The sequence below is a fragment of the Phascolarctos cinereus genome, unplaced genomic scaffold (assembly GCF_003287225.1).
Source record: "Phascolarctos cinereus isolate Bilbo 61053 unplaced genomic scaffold, phaCin_HiC Scaffold_2;HRSCAF=192, whole genome shotgun sequence".
NCBI lineage: Eukaryota > Metazoa > Chordata > Mammalia > Diprotodontia > Phascolarctidae > Phascolarctos > Phascolarctos cinereus.
Genome location: NW_027555625.1, coordinates 91,514,579 through 91,528,185, shown reverse-complemented (window position 1 = coordinate 91,528,185; position 13,607 = coordinate 91,514,579). Strand labels below are relative to the sequence as shown.

Sequence of the window (13,607 nt, the reverse complement as noted above, 5' to 3'; positions counted from 1 at the left end):
TATTTGTAAGGTGATTTGCAAACATCAGTGCTCTGTATAATTCTGTCATTATTTATCATCATCATTGTCATTATCATTATAATTATTATTCCTAGCTTCATTACCTGTCCCATTCCTAACTTTACAGCTTTCTTACGCTTTATTCCCTTCCATGAACTCAGTGATCCAGCTACCTTGGCCCATATGCAGATTCTAAAAGGTGACAGTCCCTCTCCTGTCTCCTTGCCCTTGTACCAACTCTCTCCTGTGCTTGACATGGTCAGCCTCTTCTTCTTCACCTCTTTGTTCCCCTGACTTCCTTCAAGAATCAGCTCAAATCTCACTTTCTGTAGGAAGGCTTTCCAATTCTCACCAGCTCCCTTTTCAGCATACCTTAATCTGTACGTGCGTGCGTGTGTGCATGTGTGTGTGTGTGTGTGTGTAAACACATACACATATATACACACATATTTTATACATGTATATGTTTTCCATATATATCATATATGAGGCAGCTAAGTGGCATAGTAGATAGACTGTAGGACTTCTAGTCAGAAAGACTTGATTTAAAATGCTGCCTCAGACACTTAATAGCTGTGTGACCCTGGGCAAGCCATTTAACCTTTTTGTGCCTCAGTTTTCTCATTTATAAAATGGGATAATAATAGTGCCTGTCTCATAAAATTTTCGTGAGGATCAAATGAATTTACAAATGTGAAGTGCCTTTATGCTGTCTATTCCCCCGTGTTTATAATATTCTTCTTCCTGCCTTTCCATGTCTTAGTTTCCCTGGCCTCCATCAGTACTTAGCTCAAATCCCACCTTTTGCATGAAACTTTTCTGATTATCCTGACTCTGCTACCCCTCTGTGATTATCTTCCATATATACTGTATGTATCTATTTACGTGTTCTCTCTCCTATTAGAATATAAGCTTCTTGAGGAATGGGACTTTGTTTTTGCCTTTCTTTGTATCTCTAGCACATAGTACTTTGTTTGGCACATAGGAAGTGAGTCACAAATGCTTGTTGACTGATTAACTGTTTTAATCTTTATATTTACATCCCTGTCATCTATCATAGTGCCTAGCACATAGTAGGGGTTTATAAAATGCTTGTTGATTGATTGATTGAGGTGCCAAAAAGGGGTAGCATGCCACTCCTAGGTTAGAATCAGGAACAAAATTTCAGGACTGGTAGGCTGTGTTACTCTATAGGCAGCAGTTGTCGTTTCTCCTCTTCTTTACATGATTCTCTGACTTTCTTTTTTGTATTTCTCTTCTTGGTTCTTCCCCAGATTTTCTTAGTGGGATGAAGAAAGTGACATTTCATGAGTGTTGAAGGGATTGGGGAGGAGCTTCCTTCCCTGACTTTTTCTTATTGCTTATCCATCTTTCTTGGATGTCCTGTTTCCTTCTAATCTATTTTTCTACTTGGGCAACTTCCTGAGCAATGACCTCTGAATAAAAATTTGAAAATTTGTCAAAGCTATAAGGAGAATTTTTAGTAAAGTATACTAGCCATACAAAATACAGGATAAAATTTCCTGGGCATCATTTCAGAAGTATTAGCATTCTGACTTAAAAATGTACCAAAGAGAGGTAGATCTACACACATTTTACTAGGCTAATATCTTGTGCAATTTCTAAAGCAATATTTGTTAAATTCTCTGTACTTACTCCCCAGCCATACACAATGAGAAAGTCTGTGTTAAACCAGAGTGAAATGAGGGCATAATGAGATTCTCTTCTTCCTTGTGCTCTGACATATTACCATTGTGACCCAACTCCTGTGGGAGACTGCAAAAGATGTGATCAGGTCTGGGGTAAGACTGAGCTTACATTGTGCACGGCTAGAAATTTGTCTAGAAATTTGTCTAGTTTCATAATAGCTGGTACCTGCAACAGTGCCATTTATTGCTCTTGTCAGCTATTGTTCATTAGCTATTTAATTAGTCATGGTATCACCAAGCATTTATTAAGCATTTCCTATTTTCTAGGCACCATGCTAGATGTTGTAGACATAAATAGAATGAATGTTTACCACTAGAATCCTGCAATGAGATTGTGCGATGCAACACAGGCACACACTGCCAGAAACACCTCAGATTCATCATACATTTCCCCATTTTGACCACATGGTGAGCCAGTTCAACTACAGCGTCTTCTTCTCTTGAATCCTTTAACTCCTTATGGATCTTACTCTAAGCCTCAGTTTTGTATCACTCCTGCTATCTTCTGCATTTGTTCCTATATGTTCTGGAGAAAGCTGGAGAAAATCAAGCTACCCTGCTGCCTGGGTTCACTGTAAATGTCATGTTATATGATCACAACCTCCTTTCCCCTTTCCTGTCCCCCTGCCACCTCAACAAGGCCATTCTTTTATATACTTCCCTGATGAACTCACTATCTCACCACAGTCTTCCAAACTTTTTTATCTGTCCTCAAAAGTCCCATCCACCTATCCTCTTAGCTGATAATATTGCCTCATATTTTACTCAAATAATTGAGGCTATTCCCTTAGAGATCCCTCTTATCCTATTGTCTTCATCTCACATCACTCAGATGCCTTCTGCCACTATATCCTCCTTCAACCCTGTGCACATAATGAGGTGGCTCTTCTTGTTAAGGCAAACCCTCTATATGCACAAGTGATTCAATTCTGTCTTGTCTATAAGATTACCCACTCTGTCATCCTCATTCTCTCACTTCAAACATTCCTCCTCTACTCATTGCTTCCCTACTACCTGCAAGCTTGCCCATGTCTCCTCTTTCCTCAAAAAACTCTCACTTGATTGTTCCATCCCTGCTATGGCCCCATTAGCTATCTTGCCTTTTGTCTTCTACAATAGGCGCCTCCATTACTCTGTCTCTTCTTAACTGTCTACAGTCTGCCTTCTGATCTTGTCATTCAACCAGAATGGCCATCTACAAAGTTACCAATGTTTTCATAATTGTCAAATCCAGTGACCTTTTTTTCAGTCTTTATTCTTCTCAACCTCTCTGCAGTCTTTGCCACTGTCAATCACCTTCTCCTCCTTAATGCTCCTTTTCTCTCTAGGGTGTCTTTGTACTGTTTTCTCCTTAATCTCTTCTTGCCTATCAGAAAACTTCTCAGTCTTCTTTTGCATCTTGATCTAGGTTATACCTACTACTTATAGGTGTCCCACAGGGGTCTGTCTTGTACCCTTTTCCTTTTTCCCTTTGTATTATTTGGAGATCTTATCAGCTCCCTTGGATTAAATTGTTATCTCTCTGCTGATCATTCTTAAAAATTCTTATCCAGCTTTAACCTCTCTGTTCAGTTTCCAGTTTCTCATCTCCAGCTGCCTGTTGGACATTCAACCTAGACATGCAGTAAACATTTTAACTCATGTCCAAAACTGAACTCTTTCCCCTCAAACCCTCTCCTCTTCTTAACTTCCCTCTTACTGTTGAAGATACTATGTGTCTTGTCCCCTAGGCTCACAAACTAGATTTTGTCCTCAACTCTCTTACCTTTCATAGCCAGTCTGCTGCTTAGGCTTGACAATTGCCTTTGTAACTGCTCTCAGATATGCTCCTCTGTCCTCTGATACTAATATCACTGGTATAGGTCATTATCACCTCATGCCTAGACTATTTTTTTTTTTTGCACATGAAACTGCAGATTTATTATGTACAACTTGCTATTCCTTTTAAATATATTATAAAGTTATCATGTAACTGTATTTTCTTTTTTCCCTTTTTTTATCTACCTCTTCAACTCCCTGCCCCCCAAGATGGCTACTATTAGATGCAAATATATATATATATATGTAAAATCATTCCATACATACTTCTGTTTATCAATTCTTTCTCTGCATGCATAGATAGTGTCTTCCTTCATAAGTTCTTTGTAGTTAATTTGGGTATATATGATAGTCAAATGCCTTAGTCATTCAGAGTTCTTAAAACAATATTGCTGCTGCTATGTACAATGTTCTCTTGGTTCTGCTCATTTTGCTGTTCATTATTTCATGCCAGTCTGTTCATATTTTTCCAAAATCACTGAGCCCATTATTTCTTATAGCACAGTAGTATTCCATCTTTAGCATATACCACAACTTGTTTAGCTATTCCCCAATTGATGGGCATGCCTGTAATTTCCAGTTCTTTGCCACCACAAAGAACATATAAATTCTTTTCCTTTTTTCCCTAATCATCTTTGGAGAGTACAGGCAGTTTAATAACTCTTTGGGGATTATTCCAGATTGCTCTCCAAAATGGATCAGTTCACAGTTCCACCAGCAGTGACTTAGTGTCCCAATTTTTCCACATCCCCTCCATCATTTTGTTACTTTCCCCTTCACTTACTTTAGCCAATCTGATAGATGTAAAATGTCTCAAAATATCTCAAGAAATTTTCATTTCTCTAATTAATAATGATTTAGAGTGTTTTTTTTTCATATGAGTATGAATTGTTTTGATTTCATTGGAAAATTGCCTGTTCATATCCTTTGACCATTTATCAATTTGGGAATGACTCATATTCATACAGATTTGACAAAAATCTTTAAATATTTGAGATAGGAAACCTTTATCTGAGAATCTATGAGATTTTTATACCCAATATTCTGCCTTCCTTTTCATCTTGGCTACATTTGTTTTATTTGTACGGAACTTTTAAATTTAATGTAATTGAAAGTATCCATTTTGCACCTAACTTTGCTCTCTGCCTCTTGTTTATTCATAAATAGGTAATTGATAGGTAATATGTTCCATATTCTTCAAATTTTCTTGTAATCTCTCTCTTTATATCTAGGTCATGTATCCATTTTGACCTTTTCTTGGTAAATGGTGTAAGACATCGGTCTATGCCCAATTTCTGCCGTAGTGTTTTCCAGTTTTCCCAATTTTTTTTAATCAAAGAATGAATTCTTATCCTCAAAACTTAAATCTTTATACATATCAAATATAAGGTTACGATATTTATTTGCTGTTATAAATTGTATTTCTACCCTGTATCACTGATCTACCTTTCTATTTGTTGGACGGTGCCACATAGTTTTGATAATTACTGCCTTATAATATAGTTTAAGATCTGGTACTCCTAAACCATCTTCCTTTATATATTTTCTTTTCATTATTTCCTTTGATATTTACTTTTTCTTCTTCCAAATGAATTTTATTATTTTTTCTAATTCAGTAAAATATCTTTTTGGTAATTTAATTGGGATGGCATTGAATATATGAATTAGTTTATGTAAAGTTGTTATTTTTGTTATATTGGCCCTGCTGTCACATGAACAATTAATATTTCTCCAGGTATTTAAATGATTGCATTTGTGTAAAACTTTTTTATAATTTTGTTCATACAGTTCCTGCGTTTATTTTGGCAGTTGTGCTCTCAGGTATCTTATACTGTGTAGAGTTATTGTTATACATGCCTAGACTATTACAATGGTCTGTTGGTTAGTCTCCATACCACAAATGTCTCCCCACTTCACTTCATCCTCCATTGAGCTGCACGATCTTCTTAAAGTACAACTTTACCATATCAACACCTCCCCTTTCCCTCCCTACAGGCGCCCCCCCCCCCAACTCCAGTGGCTCCTTGTTATCTCTAGGATCAAATGTAAAATCTTCTATTTGGTAATCAAACTCCTTCATAACCTCTTCCTTCCACCTTCCCTCACATCACCTTTCTTATCTTCTTATATCTTATGCTCCTCACTGTCCCCACATACTCTGTGATCCAGTGACATTAGTATTCTAGGCATCTAGGTGGCCCAGTGGATAGAGCACTGTGTCTGGAGTTCAAATCTGGCCTCTTACACTTACTTTGTGACCTGAAGCAAGTCACTTAACCTTTTCCTCAAGTGTAAAATAGGGATAGTAATAGCACTTACATTTTGCTATGAGAATCAAATGAGATAATATTTATAAAGTACAAGAAATGCTTGTTCCCTTTCCCCTTCCTTGCTGTTCCTCAAAAAAGACGCTCTTCAGAATCTGGATGTTCTAAGTTGTGGTATGTGAATGTAAAGGAATACTGTTGTTCCATAAGAAATGATGAGTAGGTGGACTTCAGAAAATCCTGGAAAGACTTAATAAATTGATGCTGAGTGAAGTGAGCAATATTGTACATAGTAACAGCAACATTGTGCGATGATCAGCTGTGATAGACTTAGCTCTTCTCAGTAATGCAGGGATCTAAGACATCTCCAAAAGACTCATGATGGAAAATGCTATTCACATCCAGAAAAAGAACTATGGAGTCTGAATGCAGATCAGAGCATACTATTTGCTCTTTCTATCTTTTTTTGTTCTTTCTCATGGTTTTTCCGATTGGTTCTAATTCTTCTTTACAACATGACTGATGTGAAAATAGATTTAATATGAATGTATATGTATAGCCTGTATCAGATTACATGTTGTCTTGGGGAGGGGGGAGTTTAAGGAAGGGAGATGGGAAGGAGGAGGGGAGAAAATTTAGAACTCAAAATCTTAGAGAAGTGAATGTTGAAAACTAAAAATAAATAAAGTTTTAAAAATAATAATAACAGAAAAAATTTGCATGTTCTTATTAGCTGCTCCCCATTCCTAGAATCCTCTCCCTCATCATCTTTGCCTTCTGTCTCACTTGAAGTCTCAGCTAAAATGCTATCTTCTATAGAAGCCTTAATACTAGCACCTTCCCTATGTTGTTCCAACTTATCCTTTTTGTGTGTGTATGTGTGTGTATGCATATATATACATACATATACACACACATATGCACACATACATTCATACAATTTACTTTTATATAGTTCTTTGCATGTTATTTCTCCTACGAGCTCCTTGAGATCAGGAACTGTATTTTGCCTTTCTTTGTATCCCTAGTGCTTAGCACAGAGCCTGGCACATAGTAAGTATTTAATAGATGTTTATTGACCGTTGATTAAAATGAATGCATGACTGAAGGTCATATTGACAGGTAGGATGGCAACTTTTCTTATCTCTTCTCACTCAAATCATGGTTATTTTCATCATAGAACATTGCTGCTATTTTCTCATACAGAATTATCCCCTTAGTACTGCTGTCAGAAACTAGATAAAAAATGTTATAAGAGGCAGTATTAGAATCCAGGTTTACCTTTCTGGACACTGCATATGTACTTAAGAGTTTTATACTCATATCTAGTTAAATCGTCATTTTCAAATATTGAGCTCCTGAGTGTTTTCATGTAGATAGAAACTGATTTTTCTTCCATGTATTTTGGAGTAATGCAAGGACATAAATGACTATAAGTAGTTAAGAGAGGAAGTATGGTATGCTCTAGAAGATCCTATTTCATGAATATTTATTTTTTTTGTGTTCATTTTCAATGATTTGCTGTCCTTTTTTCCAATCTTTTCTTTCTAGCATTGTCAATGAAGCAGGAGCCTCAATCTACAGTGTTAGTCCTGAAGCTAACAAAGAGATGCCAGGCTTAGACCCTAATTTGAGAAGTGCCGGTAAGAAAACACTGTTAGCCATTATAGTAAAAGTAAAGTTTGTGCTTTAAAAAAAAATCTTATATGAAAATTGTCAACTAAGGTTCTAAGAGCTTCTGCAGGGACAAAAGTTAATGCCACCAAAACATACAGAGGGGGAGAATTGTCATCAGATTTGTTGATGTTACAAAAAAGTCTTTATGAATGAAAAGACTGATAACTACTACTTTAGACCTTTTACTTAGAAGGAGAATACACTTTCAAATAGATTACTTTCACAAGAACTGGTATATAAAAAACTGAGTAATTAGACTTAGAGTAGGCATTTTTGAAGTGGAGTGGGTTAGAGAATAAAACTGATTTTTCCCAAATATTGATAAAGGTTATCATATAGAATTTCATGTTTGGAAAGTAGTGTGGTCATTTTGAAACTCTTGGTGATTTTATTGCATAGTGCTTCCCTTAATGAAAATAATGTCATAATACCTTACACAAAAGGCATGTGCCAGAGAGCTGGCCTCAGTCAAGAATGCCTGAATTCAGATACTGTCCCTGATATTTATTGGCTTTGACTTGTGACCCTGGGCAAGTCACTTAACTGTTCACTTCCATAGGCAACTGTCTAAGACTGAAAGCTGCAAAGCCAATCGTCATGTACAGTGGTAGTTGCACCAATGGGGGAAAAATTCTCTTCAAACCAGTCAAATTTATGTAAAATAGCTCTTTCTGATGAGCTTAAAATATTAACAGAGACTATGTTGCTCTTAGATTTAACAAATTCATATACGGTGCTATAAGAGATATAAAATACTTATTTACCTGTATGTATATATTAGTTTTCAGTTCACTGTTAAATTTTTAAAAACTTCTTTAAAACAGATTCAGTATATTCTTTCTGTTATACCTCTTCCATCTTGTCAGTTTTCACTATTAACACTTCATTCAACATCTATTTTGGGGTCAGGCCCCTGGGGTAATAAAGATGCATAACATCATTCTACGCATGTTTTTTAAATGTTTACTATGTGGAAGACGTGGTCCTTGCCATGAAAGGATGTTTTAATCTAGCAGTAGAGGTAAAGCAGGAGCATAAATGACCATAAGTAAGTTATTAAGAGAGGAGGTATGATGTACTATGGAAGATCCTGTCAGGAAGAAGTTATTTCTGGTTAAGATGATCAATGATGGTTTCTTCCACAAAGTAGGAACTTAATAAATGCTTATTGAGTGATTGATTCATGAAAAAAATGACATCTGAGTTGGGCCTTAAGGGGTGGAATGGTTTTTAATAGGTGCAGCTGGAGGGGGAGTGCATTCAAGATAAAGGGGAAATCAGGAGCAAAAGAACAAAGATAGGAAACCATAGAGTGAATTTGGGGAGTAGTAGGTTGTTCAGTTTGGCTGGCATTCGCGTGTGATTAGGAAGTAATAGTACCCGAAGGAAGGATTATACTGAAAGGCTTTCTTCCTTTCATCTTTCTCTTCTATGTTGCTTGGACGTCTAACTTGGTAAACATTACCACTCACGTGAATTGGTCCAATAACCCAAATAGAAAGACAGAAGGAATAAGGGTAGTGTGACTTCTAGGTTCTATGTCATAGGAAATCCTTAGTTTCCCTTTTTAAAATTTTTAACAAATAATGCTAGGGGAGATGGAGGACTAGATGAAATCTTTCCTTTGGTTCTTTTCCAATTATTTTTGCAAGCCTAATATCCTTGGAAAAATTCAGCTAAGTGGCTCCTGGTTCTGTCATAGTTGAGACCTCTGATACTCAGGGGCATAGCAGTCCATCTCAAGGATGAGAAATGGTAAGCTATGGGATGGGAGCTATATTGAGGAGCAGTCATTTGAAAAGAAGGAAGCTACAGTGGCAGATGTACTGGGCTGTAAATGGCTTTTCCCTTATTTTGAAGTCTTTGCTTAAGTGTCTTGACATAGCTCAAGTTGAACAGACTTTCACTCTTGTTAATAAGTTCTAGTTTAATTTAACTGATTTGCTTCTATGTTTTTCCCCTGCAATTTCTCCTGTCTGGAATGTCCTCTTCTCTTTTTGAGATTCTATCCAGCCTTAAAGATCCATATCAGATTTCCTCAACAAAACCTTCTGGGATCCCCATTGTCTATTTTGGACACTTCAGTACTATCTGTATGCTACTTTATTATAATGTCTTGTATCTGTGCAAGTCTTAGCTCCTGTTCTAAAGGGCAAGGCCTTGAGAACAGAGACTATATGTAATGCCTAAAATCTAGAATGGCAAAACAAAAACCTCATTTTGCATATGAAAATATTGTGGCACAGGATGGGGAGGGTGAAAAGATGGAAAGAAATAAGCATTTAGGAAGAAATAAGCATTTATATAGTACTTACTATATGCCAGGAGGCAGCTAGATGGCACAGTGGATAGAGTGTCAGGCTTGGAGTCAGGGAGACATCTTTGTGAATTCACATCTGGCCTCAAGACACTTGCTAGTTGTATGACCCAGGGGCAAATCACTTAACTCTGTTTGCTTCAGTTTCCTCTTCTATAAAATGACCTGGAGAAGGAAATCACTCCAGTATCTTTGCCAAGAAAATCCCAATAGGGTCCAAAGCGTCAAACGTAACTGAAATGACAAAAGAACAACAAATGTGTCTGACTCTGTCCTAAGTACTTTTACAGATATTATCTCATTTGATCATTTGATCCTCACAACAACCCTGTGAAGTAGGTGCTGTTCTTAACCTCCATTTTACTGTTGGGGAACATAAGTTCAAACATAAGTTAAAAGACTTGCCCAGGGTTACACAGATAGTCTCAGGGAATGGATTTGAATCCAGTTGTTCCTGACTGTAGGCCCAGCACTCTATCCACTGCTTCATTAGTTGTCTCAGAGATGAAGTGATTTGCTTATGATTACACAGCTAGTGAGTGTCAGAACCAGTCCTAGAACCTAGGGTTTTCTAAGTCCAGTTTACCTTCAACTATACCACACTCCATCTTTGTATCTCACTAAAATTGACCAGCATAGTGTCTTCCATAAAGTCAGTGGTCAAATACTTGTTTAAGCATATGTGTTTTTTCTCACAGATATTTTTAGTTCCATATACGTTCACTCAACAAGTACAACATGGTACAGTTGAAAGTACACTGGACTTAGAAGATCCTGGGTTCTACTTCCAGCTGAGACACTAACTAGCTGTATGATTTTGGGCAAACAATTCCATCTTTTTTGGCCTTAAGAGGTTCTTACATATACAAGGTGTCCCTAATGTCTTAGTGCAGTCTTAAGTTTTTAATAACTTCAAAAGTATAAATGTTATAAACTTTAAAAATGTATCATTTGATAGTTTATTTAAAATTTTATACTTAGTTTTGTGAATTTTTTTTTTATTTTAACAACATGGGGAACCCTGTCATTATGCATATTTGACAATTTCTAGAAGATGCTCTCAGACAAGTGGATTAATACAAGTGATCCTTTTGCTTAGTTATCTTGATTACTTAATCTTTATCCATTTAACTTTTTCTTGTGGGTCCTATTGTGCAACACAATAGTTATATTTAATTTTAGTAGGAAATTTGTCAATATTTTAAAAATTTAAATAATCAGCCTTTTTTTTTTGGGGGGGAAGCAAATTTATAGTGGCCATTCCAAAAGTCTTAGTTCAGTCTTACTGTTATTAAAGCTTCAGACAGCATTAAGATTTCTTGATCACCCTGTATATATATCAGCTCCTCAGGTACCTAATAACTAGGTACAGAGTTTTGGGAATGTTTTTATCCAGCGTCAGATATTTTTTCTTACGTTTTCTTGTCTGAACTTCATTTTTGAAAACATCTTTAAAACCAGGTATCCAATGAGTACCATACCTTCCCTTAAGTCACATTGCTTCTAATCACATTTTAGAAATGATAAACATTGCTAGCACAGAGTCTCTGTGCAAACCTTTTTCTTAAAATTGTAAATGAAATCTAGAATAACAGTTTTCTAAAACAACTTTATTGAGTGTGCCCTGGAATGTTCTGCTGATAAAACTCTGAATAGGCTTTTGAAATAGTAATATCCCTTGTTCTGGGCAGTTACAAGGTCAGTATTCTTTGTGGCTCTTGCCAAACTGTGTATCTTGGTCTTCAGAGCCATTTAGTGTTGTATTATGTCATTTTATCCACATATAAGACATGTTTTATTTATTACTGCTATCTATAAAAAATAGCCTATTGTTTTACAAATACAAAGTCACAGGTAATAATAATGACAACAGTAAATCCATGAGGTGGTGATGGACCCCTGTGATTTATTCTTTTGACTTATATGGACAAAATTTGAATGAACAGTTCTCAATTTGAACAAATGGGAGAAAACAATTTTTTTGATTAATTAGCTTCATATAACAAAACCTGGGTGTTACAGATAAGTTGCAGCCATTTTTGTCAGGCTTTAATGAGAGAAATTTTTCCCAATTTGCCTGCTGTTTCAGTCAGACAATGAAATTTTATTTTACAAGAATTGTAGTTCTGACAGTTTGGGTTACAAATAAGAACTCCATTAAGACTTATGCAAGAAAAAAGAATTTTCATAAAAGTCACATTATTTTGTTTGTGTAGTTGGCTAGCATAAAGATTTTTTTTTTAACCCTCTTCTGAGCCCAGGTACCTTATTCCCATTTTCTAATATACTTATGAAAGTGAATTTTTAAAACAAGAATTTAATAGCTTGCTAAAATTTTTAGAACATGCTACTCTTGCTTAGTTCCTTAAAATAAGTTACATAATTTAATTCCATCAAGGAAGATACATTGTAATTCAAAATTATGTCACAAATCCTGACCTAGAGAGAAAGAAACTTAATCAAATGTCTATTGTATATTTTATTGTATTTTTTTTTAAAAAGGAAGTGAATTTCAAGTCAACAGGATAGCCTTTTAGACTCTGGAAACTTAATTATTGATCATAGAATAAAATTATAACAAATCCATATGGGAATTACTTAATTTTGAGTGCATTAGAAGAATAAGTTTCATGGGTTACTTTTTTATGTGTTAGAAATTTATGCTTCTTAACAGGAGTTGATATTGTATTAAAGATGAGAGTTATGCAAATGTTTTTATTTTAAAAGAATATTTCTAAATTCAACAAGTAATTTTTCAGATATTTTATAATTTAATATGAATGAGTATAATATTTTTAGACACCATTTAATCCATATAAATAACTGCATATGTCAAAATGAGTTAATCATAAATTGGTAGTTGAGCAGAACTTCTTTCTACCAGTTATCAGTCTCTGGGTTCCCAAAAGTGAAAGTAAAAACTCAAGATTTAATTTTGGTCTCTTTCCTTTCCCTTGGCTTCTCTTCCCTCTTAAGTTGAAGAATATACCCTCCAAGGAAAAGAATTATAAAAATATGAATTCTTTTCCTTTCCCTTCTTTTCTTCCTTCCCTTTTCTTTCCTTTTATCCATCTATCTCTTCTTTCTATTGCTTCCTTTCTTCAACTCTCTATTCCTTGTTTTCCTCACTTGTCCAGTAAAGGCCTTGAATTTAGCATCAGGAAGACCTTGGTTTAGTCCACTTTAGGTTATAGTTTTGTGACCCAGGCCAAAGCCTTTAACCTTTCTGAACCTCAGTTTTTTATCTGAAAAATAGATGTTGTATTAGTACCTATCTCATAGGGTTGTTATGATGCTCAGTGAGAGCATTTTCACACCAGGTCATACTTTACACATCCCTATGATTCTGAAAATCTGTAGGTTATCATCCAAGCTTTCATTCTCCATCCTATACTACCCTGTCCCTTTTCCATCCCATTCAGCCTTCCTACCTTGAAGTTCCAAATAAATGCCAGCCACCCCTTCCACTGTGTTCTCTGCAATTTTTGTTCCATAGGCAACAGACTTCACTTCAGCTTAAATCTTTTCTCTTCTAGCTGTTACTGGAGTCAGGCTTCTCCTGATGACTCAGTCTCCTTGGTCATCCTTTAATTCTTGCTATGCCACAGGGTTCTTTCCTCTACTCTTTTCTCTTATCCCTCTACAATATTTCACTTGCTGATCTATCTCATCACCTCCCATGGGTTTAATTATAATGTCCATGCTGATACTTCTTAGATCTACCTATCCTGCCCGTACTCTTTTGCAGTATTCCATTCTCACATCTCCAGTTAACCTTTCAGGCATCTTGAACAGGATGTCCACTTGATATCTACTCAG

General features: G+C 35.8%; 1 protein-coding gene across 3 annotated transcripts in view; it reads left to right on the top strand.

Annotated features, from left to right (window-relative positions):
- Positions 1–13,607, top strand: part of SRBD1 (S1 RNA binding domain 1) — a 319,328-nt gene that overhangs the window by 163,570 nt on the left and 142,151 nt on the right. For all 3 annotated transcript variants that reach the window (XM_021001269.2, XM_021001268.2, XM_021001267.2), the window contains one exon: positions 7,346–7,437. In XM_021001269.2, coding sequence (XP_020856928.1) covers positions 7,346–7,437 — 92 coding nt within the window. The remainder of the gene's footprint in view (positions 1–7,345; positions 7,438–13,607) is intronic.